General features: G+C 42.3%; 3 protein-coding genes across 6 annotated transcripts in view; all 3 read left to right on the top strand.

Annotated features, from left to right (window-relative positions):
* Positions 1-6: 6 nt before the first annotated feature.
* Positions 7-4344, top strand: bcs1l (BCS1 ubiquinol-cytochrome c reductase complex chaperone). Its single transcript, XM_076030714.1, has 7 exons — positions 7-692; positions 814-953; positions 1042-1236; positions 1874-1937; positions 2029-2201; positions 2386-2503; positions 3632-4344. The coding sequence occupies exons 1-7, from the start codon at positions 373-375 to the stop codon at positions 3882-3884; spliced, it is 1263 nt and encodes a 420-aa protein (XP_075886829.1). The 5' UTR covers positions 7-372; the 3' UTR covers positions 3885-4344.
* Positions 4345-6234: 1890 nt separating this feature from the next.
* Positions 6235-14107, top strand: LOC142891301 (sterol 26-hydroxylase, mitochondrial-like). The gene is made up of 9 exons (XM_076030712.1): positions 6235-6473; positions 7005-7186; positions 10791-10990; positions 11096-11293; positions 11551-11714; positions 12133-12299; positions 12658-12739; positions 12863-13063; positions 13297-14107. Exons 1-9 carry the CDS (start codon positions 6237-6239, stop codon positions 13414-13416), a joined length of 1551 nt encoding a protein of 516 aa, XP_075886827.1. The 5' UTR covers positions 6235-6236; the 3' UTR covers positions 13417-14107.
* Positions 14108-15108: 1001 nt separating this feature from the next.
* Positions 15109-21435, top strand: part of tns1b (tensin 1b) — a 147366-nt gene continuing 141039 nt past the window's right edge. For all 4 annotated transcript variants that reach the window (XM_076030704.1, XM_076030705.1, XM_076030702.1 and 1 more), the window contains exon 1: positions 15109-15287. In XM_076030704.1, the coding sequence (XP_075886819.1) occupies positions 15180-15287 (108 nt within the window). In that variant the 5' untranslated portion in view covers positions 15109-15179. The remainder of the gene's footprint in view (positions 15288-21435) is intronic.

Here is a 21435-nt window from a genome sequence, read left to right as displayed (position 1 = left end):
GCTCCTTCCATAGATATATACTGCTGAACTACAGTCATACATCGCACACATGGTGTGAAAAGTATTATTTGTCAGCACAGGAATTTGGGCACTTTACTTCGAAAGGGACCCTCGCTGTATCGTGGCACAAACGGGAGGGAAGAGAAGTCAGCGGAATACGGAAGTAAACGGTGAAATAAGAGGATATATCATGAGTGGCATACTGTTGTGAGGCTGCAAGGTTCTAAGGCTCTGATCAAACATCCCGAGCCAGCGAAGATTGCCATGTGGACTTAACGTGACAAAGTTATTTATTTAATTTAATTTATATTTTATAAATAGTAAATACTATTTTAAAGTCGCCTTGTAGTCGCATTACTGGATATCAGCAACATGCCCCTGTCAGACTTTTTGGATGGTCTGAAGGACAACCCGTACTTTGGCGCTGGGTTTGGACTCGTCGGAGTGGGCACAGCTTTGGCAGTGGCACGGAAAGGTGCCCAGGTGGGAATGATCTTCTTCCGGAGGAATTACATGATCACCCTGGAGGTTCCGAGCAGGGACAAGAGCTACCACTGGCTCCTCAGTTGGATCACCAAGCATGCCAGGCACACTCAGCATCTGAGTGTGGAGACCTCGTACTTGGCACACGAAAGCGGACGAGTTCACACGCAGTTTGACTTCCACCCAAGCCCTGGGAACCACATCATATGGTGAGAAGGACGACCAGTGCTAAATTGTAAATTGTAGTGTCCCCCCACGCTGTTATTTTATACACTGAAAACTAAAAAAAAAAAAAATTGACATGCATTAATACATTTTATTTGTCTGCAGGTATGGAAGGAAGTGGATTAGGGTGGAGCGGACCAGAGAGAAGCAGATGGTGGACCTGCACACTGGAACGCCTTGGGAGTCCGTTACCTTTACTGCTCTAGGCAGAGACAGACAGATTTTCTTCAACATCTTACAAGAGGGTAATTTGAATCACAAGGAAGCTACCACAGACACGGGCCTGTTTTACTTACTTGTCCAGTGGTGACAGCTTTCAGTTGTGTCTTTCAGCGAGAGAACTGGCTCTAAAGCAGGAGGAAGGGCGCACGGTCATGTACACGGCCATGGGTGCTGAGTGGCGGCCTTTTGGGTTCCCTCGGAGACGCAGACCCCTCAGCTCTGTGGTGCTGGAGGAGAGCGTGGCTGAAAGGATCGTAGGCGACGTCAAGGAGTTCATCGGCAACCCAAAGTGGTACACAGACAGAGGTAGAATATCGTGCGTCTGAAGGTTTCCTGAAACTATTACCGTTGGTTTGACGGTTAACTTCGGCTTTCTTGAAGGCAATTGGAACCAAGCTTTGATCCTGTTCTGGACTCAAACTGGAACACGTTGTTGTTCAAGCAGCACCAGAGCACAATGCAAAACATTTCAACAGGTGAAAAACAAAACAAATGGACCCAATAAAATACCTGTGTTTTTAGTATAGGAGAGATGAAACTTCCACATAAAAAATATTTTGGTTCTATTTGAACTTTTCCTAATTTATGGAATTCACACAAATTTCTGTTCGCACTCCACCTGTAATTATGTAGTAACCTTTTGTCGCAATCTTGAAAGTTCAATGCAAAAACAGACTGGAGGTGCTGTATGTTGCGATGTTCCTTACGATTGCATGGACGCTTGTCATGTGGGTTAGGTCAGGAATTAGTGATGAGTGAATGCATGACTATATTTTCAACTATTCACACCGGCGGCTAGATTAATAGGAAGAGTGTATTTTATGTTGACTGTTGCTGCGTGCACCAAAACGGTTTTCTAGTCATTTAAATAAGCCAGCAAACGTTAATGCCTCCTCACTTTGCTGGCCTCAAAGTTTCTCTAATGCAGCTTTTGTTGCTGCAGGCATCCCTTACAGGAGAGGATATCTTCTATACGGTCCCCCTGGATGTGGAAAGAGCAGCTTTATGTAAGTCTTCAATGCTGTTGATTCAATATGTGAAAAATGTGAAAGTCGGTCTCAGCGATACACATCAGCTTCATTGGTACTTGTATTTCAGCACGGCGCTGGCAGGCGAACTTGGCTACAGCATCTGCCTGATGAGCCTCAGTGACCGATCGCTCTCAGACGACCGTCTCAACCACCTCCTCAGCGTGGCGCCGCAGCAGAGCATCATCCTGTTGGAGGACGTGGACGCAGCCTTCGTCAGTCGGGACCTCCTTCCAACAGAGAGTAAGTGACGTGAAGGCATTGTTCACTGAAATTGGTTTCTGCCTCGAGTTACTGTATATACTGTACATTAGTCAGACCAGTCAGTTCACACCAGTTAAAATCATTTCAAACTTTAGATGACTTGATGTTTCCCCTCTTGAGGGATTTGTTTTTTCATTTGCTTCATTGTTGTTTTGGCTCTTAGACCCTTTGGCCTACCAGGGAATGGGACGACTGACATTCAGTGGCCTGCTGAATTCCCTGGATGGAGTGGCTTCATCTGAGGCCCGGATAGTTTTCATGACCACCAACTTCATTGACAGGTAACGTGTGTGTGCGCAGTATGTCGGAGACCTTGCACAACAGCTCACCGCCTCAAATGATTTCTATCCCTCAATAACAACATCAACAATGTTAATTGTAAAGTTAAAGGTCCAGTGTGTAATATTTGGCTTGATTTTTGATTTTTATATTGGTGAAAGCTAAATACACTGCCCATAAATACATTTGTAAAAGTGTGTAATTGCAGTACAATCAAAGTAATTTGGTTTTCCTACTATGGATGCAAATTATTGATTATTTCCTTAATTGTTAGTTGATTGATCTTATCGATCGATTAACGGTGATTTTTCCTGAGAGCCTAAATTTCATACTGAAAAATGTGTAAGGAACACATTATTTAAAAATTAAATGATGTTGAGGGCCCAGTTTGACCCATTTTTACATTAGAGAGCAGTAAAAACGCCCTGAATATTTATCCTCTGACTTTAAGTTGACTTCTAATGGGTCACATTTCAACTTAAAAAAAAAAAAAAAAAGTTGTTTAAAAGTAACTTGTTCTAGATATACGGGTATACAACACGCCATTTAACAAAAAAACCCTCTGTAAGAAATGTTCAATTAATTGCGACTAATTCAATTTAATCGATTAAGTTCTTAATCAACAATTTATCGCTAATCTGTTAATTGTTAACATCCCTATTTCCTACCCTTAGAACAGTTCATATCCCTACATATATATAAATATAGGAATATGCATAGAGCAAGGGTCTTGCACCTAGTTAGCTGCCATCTTGCACCACCATACTTCTAAGGAAGCCTGGTGTGGACAATTCAGCTGCCTAGTAGGCACGTTACGAAATAAGGGTGACGCTCGCGTCCTTGAGTAAACCTACGAAGAAGAAGGTGGATGTGGTATCCAGGTTTGGGTGCGCAGAGTAGCTCACTGGCAAACTCAGGAGAGGGAGGAAGAGTGAAAGATCCTGCAATCTAAAATGTAACCACTTGATGTCGGTGTTTCTCCTTCAAAATCTCCAAATATTACTCACTTGCATACGACACACTTACACACTAACTTCTGATAATTATAATTGCATGTGCATAGTACATACTTGATTGCTATTTACATCACTATGTTTAGTGCCTGTCTTGAATTTTGTCTCGGTACACAGATTAGACTCGGCGCTCATCCGACCCGGCCGTGTGGATTTGAAGCAGTACATTGGCCACTGCAACCACTGGCAGCTCACGCAGATGTTCCAGAGGTTCTACCCAGACGAGCCTGTCTCTGAAGGAGAGCGCTTCGCCAAATGTGCCCTGGCCATGCATTCTGAAGTCAGTGCCGCTCAGGTGCAAGGACACTTCCTGCTCCACAAGATGGACCCTGCGGGTTCTATAGACAACATTGAGCAAATAAAAGGATGATCGCGCTGGAAGCTGAGTGGATATTAAGAGAACCTTCAAAAATACTGCGGTGTCACATCTCATCTGTTTCTTTAGAAACACTTCAGCACAGACTTTGGCTGCAGCGACGATGCAGCGCCGGCAAGACCAGCGGTACAGTTCCACTGAAATTCAGCTGCAACCAACTAAAATGAGCAATCATGATGGACTGATCTGTTTTCTCATTCATGAAAAGGAAAAAATGGAGCTGTCATTCGGATTTCTTCTCTGTGTCGAGATTTCTTTTTTTTTCTTTTTTTTTTTTCTTTTCAGTTTTGGTTCTTTGTGAGCTTCATCATGGAATCCTGTTAAATCATGGTCCCGCCACTGGTTTTGGTGTTTTGGCAATCCATATCTATAAATGAAATAAATGTAACAGAATCGGAACAGCCTTACCTTAGAGAGCTTTTTATGGAAAAAAAAAAAACAGAACAAAACAAAACGAAACATCTGTGTATACGCATAAATACACTTGAATGACTGGGAACCAGTCTGTCACTGTTACATGTCACTGTAAAATAAGTCAAATTAACTGTGAAATCAAGGAAAATCATGACACAAAAACTATAGATTAGCTATGGTACAGTGTTCAATGGACACATTTACTTTGTCACCAACACACATCCATGTTAATTCTACAGTAAAATGTATACCTGAAATCATATTTACTTAAATGATGCCCATTTTATTGTTGCCTTAACCTGTAATAAATGCGTAATGCAAGAAACGGTGGTTCCAGCGCACTCTCTCAGAACAGGCCGTCCCTTCTCCACTGAAGAAAATACATGAGTATTTAGATTGGCTAGTGAATCCATTACCAGAGATCCATTTCAGTATTCCACAGAAAAGAGTAGGGCAGTGATAGAAGATTGCCCTGGAAGCAAAGAGGTCAACTCCCTTACCCAGGTTACAAACTGTGTATTCTGCTACCATTCACTCACTGGTATTGCAAGAGGTGCCAGTGTTGAAGCAATGGATCAATATCAATGTAAATGTAAAGTAAACGTAAAAAAAAATAAAAATACTTCAATAAAATTCAATTAAGTTTGCATGTTTTGCAACCCAAACACTGCTATAGTGATCAAGTCTGCGTCCCATATGCAATTGAGAGAGGCGAGGCGGTGGAAAACGTGGCCTCTCTTTTCCCCCTGAAATACGCTGAGCATGAAATGGACCACACTTTGAAAAGAGAGAGCTGTTCAATGAGACAAGTGGCACATGACAAGGAAAGGGAGATGCAAGATTATACTGTGTATGCTGGACACACAAGCGAGTTGGGAAACAGCTAAAATAAAAAACAACCACACAGGCGGGAAACGCGCGAGGGGAAGAAGTTAAGTTAACTGGAACGAGAGGAGAGTGAGATTTCAGACTAAAACAGGAAGTCACGGGATAAGACAGACTGTGGAAAAAAACAATTGACTTCAGAGTTCTGAGACAGGACATTCGTGTCTGAAAGGAGAAAGAGAGCCAGATTATATCAGGTATACTCCTATCACCATGGGAAAAGCGTACACAAACACAGACGGACCACCAGCAGGGCATTTGTGGGTTAAAACACCAAATGCAGTCCCGTCCAGTGTTGGCGAGTAATCTATTACTAAGTAATCCACTACTGTAATAAAACTACTTTTTGAGTAACGGAGTCACGTAACTGGACTACTGTGGCAAAACTGGTAATTATATCATAATTACTTTATCAAGTAACGATTTCGTTACTTTTCCTAAGTCTTGTAATTATTTCTTAACAATGTGGGCTTTGCAAAAGGCACCAGAGCTGGACATGAGTTTGCTCTGTGAAATGCGCAGTTTGTGTTCAGAGAGCAAACGTTCATTCATGTGAAGAGGACAGAGGCAATTTTTGGAATTGCAAAATTTGTGCTTTAATAAAGTTCATTCCAAAGCACCGAGCAACTGTTCCTTTTTTTTTTTTTTTTTTTTTTAAAGTAAAGCAATTAGTAAAGCAATTTGTAATTGATTACTTATGAAACAAAGCAGTTGAAGAAGTAATTGGACAACTTTGTTGAGGAGTAATCAGTAGTTGCATTACTTTTATGGAGTAATCCCAACAACTCCGGTCCCGTCTGACAGACTTGGCCTCTATTTTGAAAGAAATGAGAAACATTGCTACCGCCACTTGTTTGTGGGGAAGTCGGAAGCAAACTGTATGATTATTTTCTATCACTGCGCATTCCCAACTATGTGTCAAATGCTTGCCAGTCCCTGAGCGTTGTGGTTGAAGGGTTAAGTGCATGTACAGAAACATGAGCCCTCCCTGTTTGCCTGCCTCTTAAGGGCCTCTGCAGAAGTGTGTTTTGCTTATCTGCCCTCATCATGGCTGCCTTGCTGTGCAGGAGCGCCGGCGGGACGAGAGGAGTGTTACTGAAGCTACGGACTGCTACTGCTGCCGCTGCCTCTGTCCGTGTTTACACCAACAGGCTGGAAAGCGTCCCTTCCTCTGTTTTACAGCAAGCATGTCAGAAAGGAAAGGACCCCCCGCGAGTCAGCCCGCTGGAGCTCATGTACAGACTGACCTTCCAGGGTTTCTACAGCCGTATGCATGAACTTCAGGTAGGATCAACTCGCTGAAAATCGCACATGCTTGTATTTGTATGGTCACTGGAAAAAAGGAAATTTGCACGAATGCCCACATTTGCACGGAAATTTCACCTTTTATTCAAACAACGCTGTCCACACATCACTGACGTAAGTAGAATAAGCCGCGCACTATTGAGTTAATTCACTGAAAGCACAGATTTGTGCGAGCCTCAAAGACAAAGAGTAGAAAACGTCAGGCTGCAGACTTAACAATAGCTTCTTACAACAGCTGCTCTCAGCTTACGTGCACACAGAGGGGAGGCTGTTCACCAGGGAGAGAAATTGAGTTCAGTTACGCGCTCCTGCTCCTGTTTATGCTAATGCTTCAGTCTCAAATTAAACACTACAAATTTTGTACATCCTCATTGGTCAACACGCTGCCTCTTGACCGAGAGGAATTTGAAAAGTTTGTGTTTTGTAAATCATTATGTAATTGCAATTTGGTTGCTAAGGGCAATGGTTTTTGTTGGGTTTTTTTTTTTCCTCCCGCTCTCTCTGCACCAGATCTTTGAAAAAAAGCGATACGGGCCCATTTACAGAGATGGGATGAACAGTGTGTCTGTGAACACTGCATCACTGCTCGAGGAAGTTTTACGCAATGAGAACAAGTTTCCTAACCGTGGAGACATGTCCCTCTGGAGGGAGTACCGGGAGATAAGAGGATACGGTTATGGGCCTTTTACTGTGTAAGACTTTATCTTCTCATTTCCGCACTCTGACCTTTATGTTTATAGCACGTTGTTGGACACTTTCAGTCATGATCGAGGCCTGCATCCTGGCAAACTACTGTATCTTGTTTGTAGGTGGGGCTGGATGGGTTTCAGTATATTGCACATTTGAAATTTTAATACACTTTTGAAGTGACCTCATTATTGTAGGGAAGCACAGTTCTAGCTTTAAACATTGATGGACCAGGTCATATCTTCTTCTCCTTTGGGCTGTTCCCACCAGGGGGCGCCACAGCGACTCATCCTCTAACCTTGTCCTCTGCATCCTCTTCTCTTACAACTGACTTCATATACATCCACAAATCTCCTCTTCTTGTAGGGCTCCTACCTGGCAGTCCCACAGTTTCCTTCTATTGATGATTCTACCATCACTTTATCACTTCATCTTATACACATTGCATATGCAGCTGTTGCTCGGACGTATTCACTTGTATTCATATCTGATACTCTTACGTCCCGCTTCACACCTGAAACTTCAACCTGTTCCAATCTGCCTAAACAAGCTTCTTCACATCTTCTTCCAGCCTCTCGGTGGCTCTGGACTGCTGACACAAGACACAGCTCCACAAAGCGATTTCCCGGCTTTTGCGCCAGAAAATCCGTGTAAAAAAACCAACAACAAAAAAAAAACAACAGCGCGTAATATCAGCAGAGCGGACGAGAAAAGCGGCGGAAAATGTGCCGAGGCGCAGGTAACGGCAGGGCTGCGACAGACTTATTTGAATATATTTAAATTAGTCATTTCGCAGAAAATGACTATATTATCCAGCTGCAGACTCGGAGGAGGTCGTTTTAGGCACTGGTAGATTTAGACCGGAAGTGGCAGTGGTACATACAGACCGGAAAATCAGGAGCAACGTGATTTTCAAATTAAAGGTCCATTTGCAGACTCAGACCGTTTCAGGCAGAGGTTGATTTAGACAGGAAAAGGCAGTGATTGATTTAGACCGGAAACTCAGGACCAACTTGATTTTCACCCGTCAAACATGATCTTTGTTTGTTTTTTTGTTTTTTAAACTAATTTTAAATTAATTTACTTTTACTTATTGAATGGCCTACTCTGCAATACAACTAAAATAGGTTGTTAACGCGTACACACCGTGCAATCTGTGGTCGGCATAAGGGGTTCGACAAGTAAACTAAGAATTAAATATTTGGCCAGAAAATATTAAAATATTTTAAATTTTTTGAGACACAAGGCAGAATTAATGTCATAAGGTTTATAACATAACAAAAATAATTATTAGAATAACTTGGCTTCCTATGCATTCTAATAAATCAAATGAATATCATAAAAATGAATCAACGTCACAAGACTTTATACTAGCATACTTGCATAAGGCTTTATGAAGCTGTTCTAAAGTTAAAAATAAATAGATCAAATAAAACTTAAATTTGTATCCCAGCCAAAATATATATCTATGTACATTAAATGACCCATGTCTATTTCTAAAGAAGCGTAGGGTTAAAAAATAAAACACAAAAACTCATTTTGCAATAACACACACTCTCGCTCTCTCTCTCTCTCTCTCTCTCTCTCTCTGTCTCTCTCTCTATGTCTCTCTGTCTCTCTCTCTCTCTCTCCCTCTCTCCTCTCTCTCTCTAAAGGCATCTTTAAGGCAACTTTAAGTGAACTCTGCATGCAGTGTGTCTTATCTGTCAACCTAAACAGGGCTCTGTATTCCGCATCGGCAAACCCATATGGATGGTCTTCGTATTGAGAGTCTAGGAGGAGCAATTCTCTTCATAATGGCCGCATGATCTATAATGTGGGGGTCAAGAGGTTAAGAGGCACCCTAAAGTTGAAAAAAATATTGTTGGATTTCATTCTGTTGAAATACACAGTAATCAAACATCAAGTCATTATCAAATGATACTAACAATGGGGCAGCAGAGGATGGTGCAGCGGAGGGTGGTGCAGCAGAGGGTGGTGCAACTGAGGGTTGGGCAGCGGTGGGTGGGGCAGCAAAAGCTGAGACAGCGGTGGGTCGTGGAGATGCAGGGACCTTCGCAACAGCAGCAGTAGCCATCACAGCAGGGTGCTTTTCCTTGCACAGACTAAGGTGTTTCATAAAGGGTACCCTGCGCATCACACACACACACACACGCGCACACACACACACACACATTTTATCAAATATAAAATCTATATATTAATTTACTAAGAACACAAAACATTATTAAGTTACAAGTTCACTTACACTTGAAACCTGCACTTACTCGATCAGTTCAGCCACTAAAAAGCTACAAATCGCATTCAGTTGCCGGGAACTGTAAAATACACTACACAATAAAATACATACAAATATAGTGACATGCCTTGACTGCCTTCCAAGCATGACCGCAGACAGAAGTGATCAGACTAATTAAAATTATTCGAAGGTTCGGGTTTGTTCTTGTTGCACAATCAACCACACTCGTATTCATATTGTATTGTATTGTATCATACTCGTACTGTGTGTGTTGCTGTTAGTGCGGGGCGAACATGTTATACTTCCCTTTAAGAGGACAACCCCGGAAAGGTGTGCGCACTGTGCGCAGGGCTGTGGGGATGTTTGGGGAGACATGTGCGACTGTCGGTTTCTTGGCATGAGTTCAGGAGACAGCCCATGTGCACGTTTAATTGACAACAACAAAAATAAAGTATTCCATCAGAAATTCAACTTCCGGTGATTGAGGAATGCACCAACGTTATAATATCTGATGATCAATCGCCAGGTTAGTAGAGCGCAATTTGCGCTAAAACCTTTTAAGGTGACGGAAATTACGGCCACAAAGTCGCCGCTGTGCTCTATTCTTTGTAGATCTGGCCGTAAAATCTCAAAATCCTCCACCATTTTCACCTCTACCCCGCGCAACCTTGGGGACACACATGCTGTATATTCCATCTTGCTGTAGCTAACATTCATTCATCTCCTTTCCAGCGCCTCTGTACCTCCACCTCTAGATTTTTACACCTGCTCCCTGCTCTCACTGCACACCACTATATCATCTGCAAACGTCATTGTCCACGGAGAGTCCCGTCTAACCTCATCTGTCAGCCTGTCCATCAGCATAGCGAACAAGAAGCGGCTCGGAGCTGATCCTTGACGCACTCCCACCTCCACTCCTGTGTCACACCTGCAACACACCTCACTGCTTCCTTGCAGCTCTAATACATCTTCTGCCCTACTCGATGGCTCTTCTCCACAATGTCTCTCCACTCTTCCTCCTCTTCCATGCCTCTAATTCTCTTTCATTTTTCTCATTCGATGACTCTTCAAAGTTATTTTTCCAAGTTATTGTCACACACATGGCAACACAAAGGCATTTCTATCTCTATCTTTAATTGCGGAAACTTGCTGCACATCCTTTCTCTATGTCTCATCTCTATAGCTCTTTGCCTCATGAACCCATATAAATCCGTCTCTTCCTCCTTATAGTCTAACTAGCAGAATTAAAGCAGCATGAAATATACTACCTTTGACTCTAGCAAAGAAAGGAGGAAAGTTTACTCATGTTATAAAATTCTGAGTCATAATTAATTGAACAAATTTGACCTTTTTTTCCCTGAAATTTCAAGGGAAGGCGAGAAGTGGCGTAATCTGAGAAAAGTCCTGAACCAGCGCATGTTGCATCCAAAGGACTCGGCAGCCTATGCTGACACGCTCAATGAAATTGTGACAGACTTCATCAAGAGGATATACTACTTGCGACAGTGCAGCCCCACAGGAGACATGGTGACAGACGTCGCCAATGAGTTTTACAGTTTTTCCCTAGAAGGTACAATTACTCCAAATTGCGTTCAAGTCTTAACACTGGTTTCAATGTACATATCTCACTGGCTCATGACTTTCTCTCTTCTCTTCCTCCGCCCTCATCCCTCAGCTATTGCCTCCATACTACTTGAGACGAGGCTCGGATGTCTAGAGAAAGAAATCCCTCCAGGGACGCGGGAATTCATTGACTCAATATCAAGGATGTTCTCCAACCTCTTTTATGCATTGCTGATGCCCAAGTGGAGCCGCAGCCTGCTACCCTACTGGAAGCGCTTTGTTGCAGGCTGGGATGGCATCTTCAACTTTGGTATGTGCAGTGCTTAGTAGGTAACGTTCTTTTTTTGTGGGCCCGGCGATAAACAGGTGCTTGTCCAGGGGCAGGGTGTAACCCCGCCTTCATTTAAAGACAGCTGGGATAGACTTAAGAACCCAGAGTGCAGGAGAAGTGGGTATAGAAAATGAATGAATGACTCATTGAATGTACACATGAGTTTTGAAATTGTGTACTTGTCGGCTTCAATTCCTGTTTCGTTACTGTTGTTCACGTGACTGTGCTTATTTCAGCCATTGTGTTGATTGACAAGAAGATGGAGCTAATACAGCAACGCTTGGAAGACAACTGCAACGTGGAGGGTGAATATCTAACGTACCTCCTCTCCAGCACTCAGATGGACATTAGAGATGTCTATGGCAGTGTTGCTGAGCTTTTATTAGCAGGAGTGGACACGGTAAATGTTCTTCCCTCCCACAACAGATTTCAAATGCCTGCTTTTCTGCAATAAAGAAAGCCACTGTGATAACTCCAGTAGCAGTGTGCGCTGCAAAATCATAGAGAACTTCTTAAAATCCCATCTCACTCTATTCTTTTAATCTCACATATAGCTGGCCATTTACAGTGAGGGCGACGCTGTAATAGCCTGTGAAAAATGTAATTATACAGGGTTGAATTTTACTGCTTTCTAGTTTAGTTTAAAGCAGTAATTTAATTTGACTGCTTTCTAAGTAAATAATAAATAAAATGAAATGAATAAAATGAAAATTAAATAATGACATTTGAATGGAATGCAAAGTGGTATAAGGTTATATCTTTGTGCTTAGCATTGACCGGTTTGCGCTGTATTTTTTTTATTTATTTTTTTTTTAAAGACCTCCAATACTCTCACATGGACTCTGCACCTGCTGGCCACGAACCCTGAATGTCAGGACAGACTTCACGAAGAGTTGCACTCCGTGATACCAGGCGACAAAATACCTTCTGCAGCAGAAGTCACTCGGATTCCATACTTGCGCGCTGTCATCAAGGAGTCCCTGAGGTAAAACGGATTGAGGGGGTCGAGTTGTGTTGTGTTAGAATAGATGAAGCTCGGCTTCCACGACAAGCGCCACAGCCTAAAAACTGACATCTCCATCAAAGCTCCCGAAGCTCGTCCCGGGTTGGATGGTTTGTGACGAAGGCACTTACATGAATTTCAGCATCCAGGCTTTCCAGGTGTTTTGTGGACTGATGGAGATGATCAGTATTATACTCTCTATGGGACTTCATTGCTGCAAAGATGTATAACAGCGGAGTTGGAATGCATTATCTCCTCTTGCATCAGTCTGCTACGTCCTGCAGTGGAACCCATGAAAAAAAAAAAAAAAAAATCGAACTGATAAAATGTTGCTTCACAGGATGTATCCCGTGGTTTCAATGAATGGGAGAGTTTTCTTGGACCGGGATGTTACAATTGGTGGATACAAATTTCCTAAAAACGTAGGTCTGCATTTTCCTGGCTTGGATTCCAGCCCCCCCCCCCCCTAATGGTGTCGCTGCATTATGTTCGCACAGTTGCTGTGTTTTTTTTGTGTTTTTACACCCACTTTTTTCTTCGTCCAGACGACTTTTGCGCTCGCTAACTATGCCATTGGCCATGACGAGGACACATTCCCCGAGCCTGACAAATTTTTACCTGAGAGGTGGCTCCGGGGTCGCGGTGTCAAGGCGAACGCCTTTGGCTCAATTCCATTTGGCTTTGGAGTGAGGAGCTGCGTTGGCCGCAGAATTGCTGAGCTCGAGATGTATTTAGCTCTGTTTAGGGTAAGTAAAAGGAGACAAGGCACTATTCACAGAATACACTCGCAAGTAAATAAAATACGCCAAATAAAATCCTTCTGGTCTATAATGATAAAAAAAAGAAAAAAGAACAACAACACAATAGGGTTGAATGTATAAATACACACTTGTGTTTCCCTGCCTCTTGAGTCTGTTCAGAAGTTAAAGTGACTTCGCTGACCTCCTTTTTTGAAATTCCTTTTTACCCCCCCCCACAGCTAATCAAACACTTTGAAATCAAGCCGGACCCGACAATTGGGGAGCTGAAATCCGTCACCCGCACAGTGCTGGTCCCTGACAAACCATTAAACCTGCACTTTGTGGATAGGCAAGCCTGAGGGATCGCTTTGCTTGTTGTGTGTCCTATGATGCTGCTATGTAACTGTCTGTAACTGTAAAGCATTTAACACTTCACAATAATACTCTTCATAATACTAAGAATGGCAGGTACAGCAGGAGTGAAACAGTTGCAAAAGTCTTGCAAACAAGGAAACACACAATAAAGGTGACCTGTGGCATACTTTCCAAACAACACAATCAGCAGGATGATATCAAACTGTCTTCATTGTGGTTGGGGATGGTTGTTCAATTATGGCATATTCACATTATTCATTATACATAAGGAATGTATTTCAATATCTTGTTCAATATTGTACAGTATATAGATGTATGAACAGAAAATGATTTTGAGTTTGTCCTTTTATAGCAAAATGAATGTGTCAGAATGTAATTTTAACTCTTTCCATGGAGTTGTTGTCTTTCTATCTCTTTGGTAACTCATTCATTGCCTTAACATTACACATTTTCGAAATACTGTGTCTGCTGCGGAGGATAATTAGAGGCTGAGATCTGAAAAATGCCCTTTTAAAAGCGCACACGGCCAGAATGCTTCATTTTCCTGTATCTGCAAAACATCCAGTAGTCTTTACAAATATTCTTCAACAACTGAAGACCAGGATTTTACACTAAAACATTTGCTTGGTCAATAAACAAAAACCCTGTAATACTCTTATATAAAACCCATTAAAAAGTGTCAGTAATTTTTCTTTCAAATAAAGAATCTTGATTTGTTAATTTTAATTTTAATTTTTAAAGTTGTGTAGAGTTGATTGTGTCTCTGCTGTTAGCATTCAAGTGTCATTGCAGAGTTAGTTAAAGTGAGTTAATGCCAAATTTATCTCGCTCTGAAAAACATTTTAGGACCTCCTCTATCTATCTATCTATCTATCTATCTATCTATCTATCTATCTATCTATCTGTCTGTCTGTCTGTCTGTCTGGTTGAGATCTGCGCTGCTCCGGAAAAACTGTTACCTGATCGACATTACTTTTCAGCACAGCATTTTGCTAGGTGTTGCTAGTTGGTCACTAAGACGCAAATCGGTAATATATTCGTTTTTTTTTTTTTTCATACAAAGTAAAAAAAAATACATAGTGTAGTATTATAGGTCGTATCATGCATTATTGTGTATCTTCAACACGGGGTAACTGAACGTACATTATATGCGCATGTGAAACGACCCCTTTCATTGGAAAACAAGTCACGAGTCTCCCAGCAGGTGGCAGCAAATGCAAATAAAAGCGTCCCTTTTTTTAACGTCACCAGTGTCGCCAGTGCACGGCGCAACGTCTGATAACGCCTAATGGTCTTTCTCAAAATCCAGGACACATCAGAACTCATATTGCATACAGTTTCAAGAAAAACACAACGACAACATCAAACAAGCGTTTTTCTTTTTTTGTTTTGTTGTCGTTCTCAGCTCCATTTGTCCGCGCTCATGTTTGAGTGACAGCCTGGAACTCCAATCGCAGCACCAGATCACTAAAGGTGTGCGGGTGACAGAAAACGAGTCAGACAGACAGACGGACGGACGGACAGACAGACAGAGTGGGAAGCGCGCAGATATCGAAGCCTGCAGGCGACCCACAGAAGAAGAAGAAGAAGAAGAAGAAGAAGAAGAAGAAGAAGAAGAAGAAGAAGAAGAAGAAGGAGAGAGAGAGAGAGAGAGAGAGGGAGAGAGATTAAGAGAGAGCGCGCGCACGGCTGGCTGGCCGGAGGATTGTTGGATGGGCTTGGACGTGTGCGCCGCGGCGTCGCTCGGATGGGATGCACGGTGAGCTTCATGTGCTGCGAGGAGGACTTTCTGCAAATGCCCCAACACCACCAGCATGAGGTGGACGAGAAGAAGACGAAAGCGCCCCTGAGGAAGGTAAGAGCTTGGAACGGTGCCTGCCGTCGATCTGCTGTATCTGCGCGCTTTACAGCCCCAACTTACTATCGAGTCCAACTGGGATTCAGATAAGATATTTTGACCTTTGAAGTCGAAGATGTTAAGTCATGCTTGACTTCACTTCAAGACAGAGAAATCACGGGAAGTTACTGTATGTGGATTGGGTTGTCATTGGAAACCACTTGTCCTTCCTTATACCCAGCTGGTGAATGTTTCTGGGTTACGTTAGTCAGTAAAAGTTATTGAGACATCATTATTATTATTATTATTATTATTATTATTATTATTATTATTATTATTATTATCATCATTATTATTATCATGTCCACCACTCAGCAGTGCTGTGTTTGTCTTGCCCAAGTGACTAACAATTCTAAACACATTTGGTTAAACACCCAAAACAAAACATCTGTGTTGTAACAAAATGATTTGTCAGTGATATAATACAGGGAAAGATGACAGGAGCTGTAACTACAAGTTTCAAGGCTTTTGCGTCTTACTCGACACGCTATGTATATACATTCACACCTCGCCTGACAGGTTGTTGGTTGTTTGCTGGTGGTTGGTGGCATTTAAAGATAGCAAGCACTGGTATTTCGTGAAACTGATGCAAAATAAATGGTAACTGTGTATCAAATGAAATAAATCAAAAGGCTTTTTATGCCACAAGATGGTGCAAGGTGCTTATTGCTTGAGGAAGTTGTGACGGTGGTCGACTGAAATGAATATCACGATTTTTTTCTTTTCTTTTCTTTTCTTTTTTTTTTTTTTTTTACGACTCATACTATGAAAAATAAAGGAAAGTTTTCCAAAATGTATTTCATGGGCAGTGCAGCGATGAGTTGCCTCACAGCAAGAAGCAAGAAGTTTTCACAGGTGAGATTCTGGCTTTTTTTTTTTGCTGGCCGTCCCTTTGAGGTTAACTGGCAGTTCTACATTGTCCGTAGCCACGAGTGTTGATGGTTGTTTATCTTACAGTGTTGCTTAGAGCCAAGCTGGGATAGGTCTCTGCGTGCAGGAGAAGCACTGATAGAGATGCCTGAAAGGAAATGTGCATTGTCATTTTGTTTGTTCATGACGAAGTGAGCAAACGAGTGTCTTGCGTTATTCTAGAAGGCGTGCAGCACTGCTTTGCTAGATGTACATTTGATAAATGGTTCGCATTCATGTCGACTAGGGATGTTCACAATTAATCGAATATCGATTAATTGTCGATTAAGAAATTAATCGATTAAACTAAATTAGTCGCGATTAACTGAACATTTTTTACACGGGTAGTTGATATCATTATAACAGTGTAGTGGCAGGAAAGAGCAATTCACCTGTAGATACTGTGATGGTCATAATATACCTAGAGCAACTTACTTTTAAACAACTTAAAGAAAAAAAGTTGAAATGTGACCCATTAGAAGTCAACTTAAAGTCAGAGGAGAAACGTTTAGGGTGTTTTTACTGTTCTCTAGTGGGTCACATTGGACCCTCAACATTATTTAAGGGTTAAATAATGTGTTCCTTACACATTTTTCATTGTAAAATTTATGTTCTCAGGAAAAATCGCCGCTTATCAGTTGAAACCTTAATTGATCGACTAATGATTAATGAATTAATCGATAATTTGCATTTGCATAATGTCGACCTTTCTAGACATGCATAAAACCTGCAGTGACTCAGTTGTCACACTCGCACTAGTGGCATGTAAGTCTACCGTGTTAACCGCCATCCACTCGATAGGAGAGGTGGAGTGGCTACGTAGCTAACACTTTGCGTTAGCATCTCAGAAAGTCACCTTGCTGAGTCGTTGAGGAATGGTTGCTTCCACGATTCTGTTCTTTCTATTGTGATTTTTGGTTCAGGATCACTTGTCTGACCAGCTGTTGTTGATTTTGCTTCATTCGAGAAGCAAATCCATTCATTAATTCAAAGTTTACCTGTCATTTTTTTTTTTTTTTGCCGTTAGCTAAAATGGGTCTTTCCGCAACCCTCTTGGATTACTATCTCCAGGCTAACTAATACAGATTCTGACAAAAGCATACAATATTGTTGACATACAGCAAACATATTTTCGCACATTACTGCACAAACACATGACAGCCAGGAAGCATCACTAAAGAGACACGTCTGGATGTTTTTTTTTTATGACTTTATGACTCCACTGGCGCGGAGGCATTCAGGGACTGTGGGCACATGGGGCGCGCTGGTACAAGAATGTCCTGACTCTGCCAGCATTACTGTGGCTGTTACGCAGTGGTGTTGAAGTGTATGTAAATACACTCTTGAGTAAAGTAGGAAAGTGTCACTCTCAGCATAAACAAACATTCAGTGTGCTTACTTATGATTAGAAGTGCATATTACAATGTGTGAATGTCCTTTCTAAGGTGCAGGTTGTGCTCAACGAATTGCAGTATTCTTGCATGTTTGACGTGGCCGTCCTGTCACTATGCCTCCAATAGATCATGCGCCCTGGCTACTTGGCAAATGGTTAAGTGCGCATGGCTATTACCCGGGAGTCTGGGGTTCGAAGCCCGCCCGGGCCCTCTGCGCCTTGCCACACATGTACATACAGTATGTTCTTGCGTTTCCGTAGGTCGTTTGCTATTCTTGATGTGTGCGTTCAAGGTTTTCTTTGTTAATTACTCTTGGCTCATGTTTGCCTGCACTTTATGTCTAAAGTGAAGAGGGGCACTTGGATGCTTCTTTCTTCATCGCTCTGGGCGGCCCACCATGGCAAATTCAAAATGCTGATAGGGATCGTCCTGAAATGTAAAGCCCCCATATGGGAAACCAAAGCACACGAAACGATTGCGTCTTTGAAGCACATGAGGGGTCTGGATTGGGCTACGAGAAGAATGTGTGGGCCGCGTGTTAGCGGATGTTGTGAGATGGCAATTCATCAGTTAGGCCATCGACATTAGACCATGAGGATAATGAGAATGATACCAAATGAGTAAGTTGCATGAAAATTGACAATACAATCTTTTTTATTTATCTGTGCAATTCACAGTAGTTATGAATATCTGAGGAATGACCTTTTTGCATGAGCACCACAATAACCATTTTCAAAAGTTAGAAGAAATTCTTTCTTTGCACTCAAACAAATTCATAAAATGTAATTTTTCCAAAAATTGAGAGGTTTCAAGAGAGAAGACATTGTTGAATGAACAATGCAGGAACTCTTGCCTCTTGCATTAACTGAGCATTTTCTAATTTTGACAAAAGATTCTCTTGTTTCCCCTAAAGATCTCTTCATGAATCTGTTCTCTGTATCATCTTGTGCTCTGGTAGCCTTCCAGTGCTGAAGCAGAAATCTGTCTATTATCCTTTAAAACAGCCATTCTTGGAATTTGGCAGCATTCTTTGGACAGATTATTATCATAGACACATTATGTAAAAGGCCCAGTTGATATTAGCGCCCTCTCTGACCGTCCGTCCTTGAAGGAGTTTTGTTCTCCTTCCATCTGGTTGGAGATTCTGGCTCCCCAGGTTGAGGAAGGAATTGGTGCTTAGTGCATTAAATGCACTCACCTGTTCTCGTGACAGCCATCTCCCATTACTTATTTGTTTCAATCTACTGCTGCAAAATTTCCCTTAACCAACTAAATGAATAAAACTGAGCTGATCAGATTTGATTTGTATCACAGAACTGCATAGAGCTAGTTGTTTCAAATCAGGCAAAATATTTTTTTTGCCTTGTTCAAACCGCACCATTTGGGTGCGTTTGATTATAGGCTGTCTTCAATTTTTTTCTAGTGTGACAGTAATGTTCGCTGTGTGTGCTTGTTGCTGAGAAATTGGATCACCATTCGTAGCGCCATCAGGTTAATATGTTGTAAAAGAAGCTGGATGTTGCTCTACACACTGTGTGGAGAAGACGTCCAGATAGATGTGTTTTAACAGACTGAATATTTGTATCGACAATATTTGTTGGAAGATAACTGTTAGCTTGTTCGCTACAAACACTCTGAGAGTATATGTGAATTGTAATTCAGACAAATTCATCCTAATCTTTACACATTTTCTTTTCTTTTCGGCAGATGTAATAATGATAATAGGCTTTATTGGTTTTTGCTTTAAATGTTCTTGACATACAGACAGCTGACAACTACTAAGATGTCACAGCACCGACACAGAACTCTTCAGAGGAAGACAGAAGCAGCCAGCCAAAAAAGAAAAATTAGTGTAAATATCCAACTTATGTTCATACCACTTATGAATCTGCCCCGGAGTTAGTTTGGTCTACCAATACAACCCATCCGGGACGGGTTTTGAGGTCAGCGGTTTTCCCGACAGACCAAACTCAAGACATGGAAAACACCTCAGTTTCTCTGGACTTGGGGAAAGTCACCCTTATTTTGCTTTGATGCGTGTAAAGTCGAGCTCTCTAGCCTTGTTCCCTGAACGCGCCGCCACGGTGTCAGGCGGCGGGGCCTTCCAGAGATTTCAAGATTTTTGATAAAAAGGTATGTGGTGAACTGAAAGCGGCTCGCCGCCCCATATTGCATTCCATTGCGTGTTCCAGCCGTTGTGGGGGGGGGGGGAACAGTGCGCCCTCTGTGCTGCGCCCCTGGGGAGGCCTATCATTTCACTCCTACCTGCCGACACCGACCTGCACAAGGGGCGTAGAACAAGCGCCTCTCTGTGTGTTCCTCTGTGGAAGTCTGGCCCAGTGTGTGCTTGACCCGACAGAGGGTTTGTGATGCTGCGGCAAGGTTAACCCCTGTCGTTTCACGTTTAATGCCCATGCACACAGGAATTTGACCTTTATTTGGGAGAAGGAAGCCTCTGTACATGTGAGATGTTGGGCATTAACTCGGGTGAGGGTACGACACCGAGAGCAAATGCACACGTTGTTTGCTTAGCTATGTTGGGCGAACGAAAAGGTTTCACCTTCAAACTATGGCGTTTGGTGTCAGCGCGACCATCTGCAAATGGTCGCACCTCCCAATGGTCAATACTGTCCGTGACTGTTATTAGGGATGGGAGATAAGGACTAAAAATTTTATCATGATAATTTCTGGCATTTATTGCGATAACGGTAAAAGTGACGATAAAAAAATCTAAAACAGTTCAACTCCATGTTCTTGGATTTTTTTTTGAAACGGCACACGAGACCGCACTCGGAAAAAGACACGTTTACACGAAGCCGTATTTGATTAAAACAACAAAACAAAACAAAACAAAAAAAACAACGTTTACACGGATACATTGGAAAAGACTGAAAACGATGTAGTACCTATGCCCGGCCTGGTGTGGCGCCGCAAGTCAACTCCTCGAATGCGGACGAAGAAGGGGAACACCCGAAGCGCGCTGTGTTCAAAGAAGCAGCAGCTCGCGAACAACATCAGCCCCACAGAGAACAGAAAGAAAGATCGCTCGTGGAAAGACGGTGTGGATAAACGACAGGGTTGAACATCGGCTCTGAGTTACTTTAGAACACAAAGCCTTAAAAGGTCCATGCTAAGGTTGACTGGGAGTCGTGCCAGGTGCCTCGATGTCCTAGTCCGCAGATGCAAAAGAAAAAAAGAAAGAAAGAAAGTAAAACAGGATGTTTGCAAATTGCTTATGTTGTGTTTATCTTCATTTTGCACACAATCCACATTTGATTCTCAAGCACCGTGTGTACGCTATCAGCCCCGCCTTCCGCAATGCTTGTTATTGTGCTATACGTGTGAGCTGCCGGCTGCCAGCAGCAAGTGCGTTTGCGCACGTAATTAAGTCAACAGGAGTTTAACGTTATTATCGCGTTATGACGTATTCTTACCGTGGGGAATTTTTTTTTTTTAACAGTATATCGCAAACGATAACGTATCTCCCATCCCGAACTGTTATCTGCTTTTTGTCTGGTGGCTAAATTGCTTCGCCTTCAATTGTAAAGTCTTGCCAAACTCCAATAAAGTTCTGGCTTTGGCTCATTTATTTTTAACCCAGTGACTGGAAACACGAAGCAGCTGCCGTAAGCGGCCCACCAAATCCCCAGAAGAAGGCGGACACTGAAGAGACCAGCGTCGCTTTTCCAGTCGTGGCAGTTTCTATCGGATTTCGATGGAATTTCCACAATAAAAGTGGAGAAGCAGTTGGCACTGTTGGCTTCTCTCTGCTTGCCTTTAGTAAATGCTTTTGCTTTACCGCA

Source organism: Nelusetta ayraudi, unplaced genomic scaffold (genome assembly GCF_046127955.1).
Source record: "Nelusetta ayraudi isolate G7.1 ecotype Tasmania unplaced genomic scaffold, CSIRO-AGI_Nayr_v1 ptg000031l, whole genome shotgun sequence".
Taxonomy (NCBI): Eukaryota; Metazoa; Chordata; class Actinopteri; order Tetraodontiformes; family Monacanthidae; genus Nelusetta; species Nelusetta ayraudi.
This window is presented reverse-complemented; position numbering and strand designations above follow the sequence as displayed.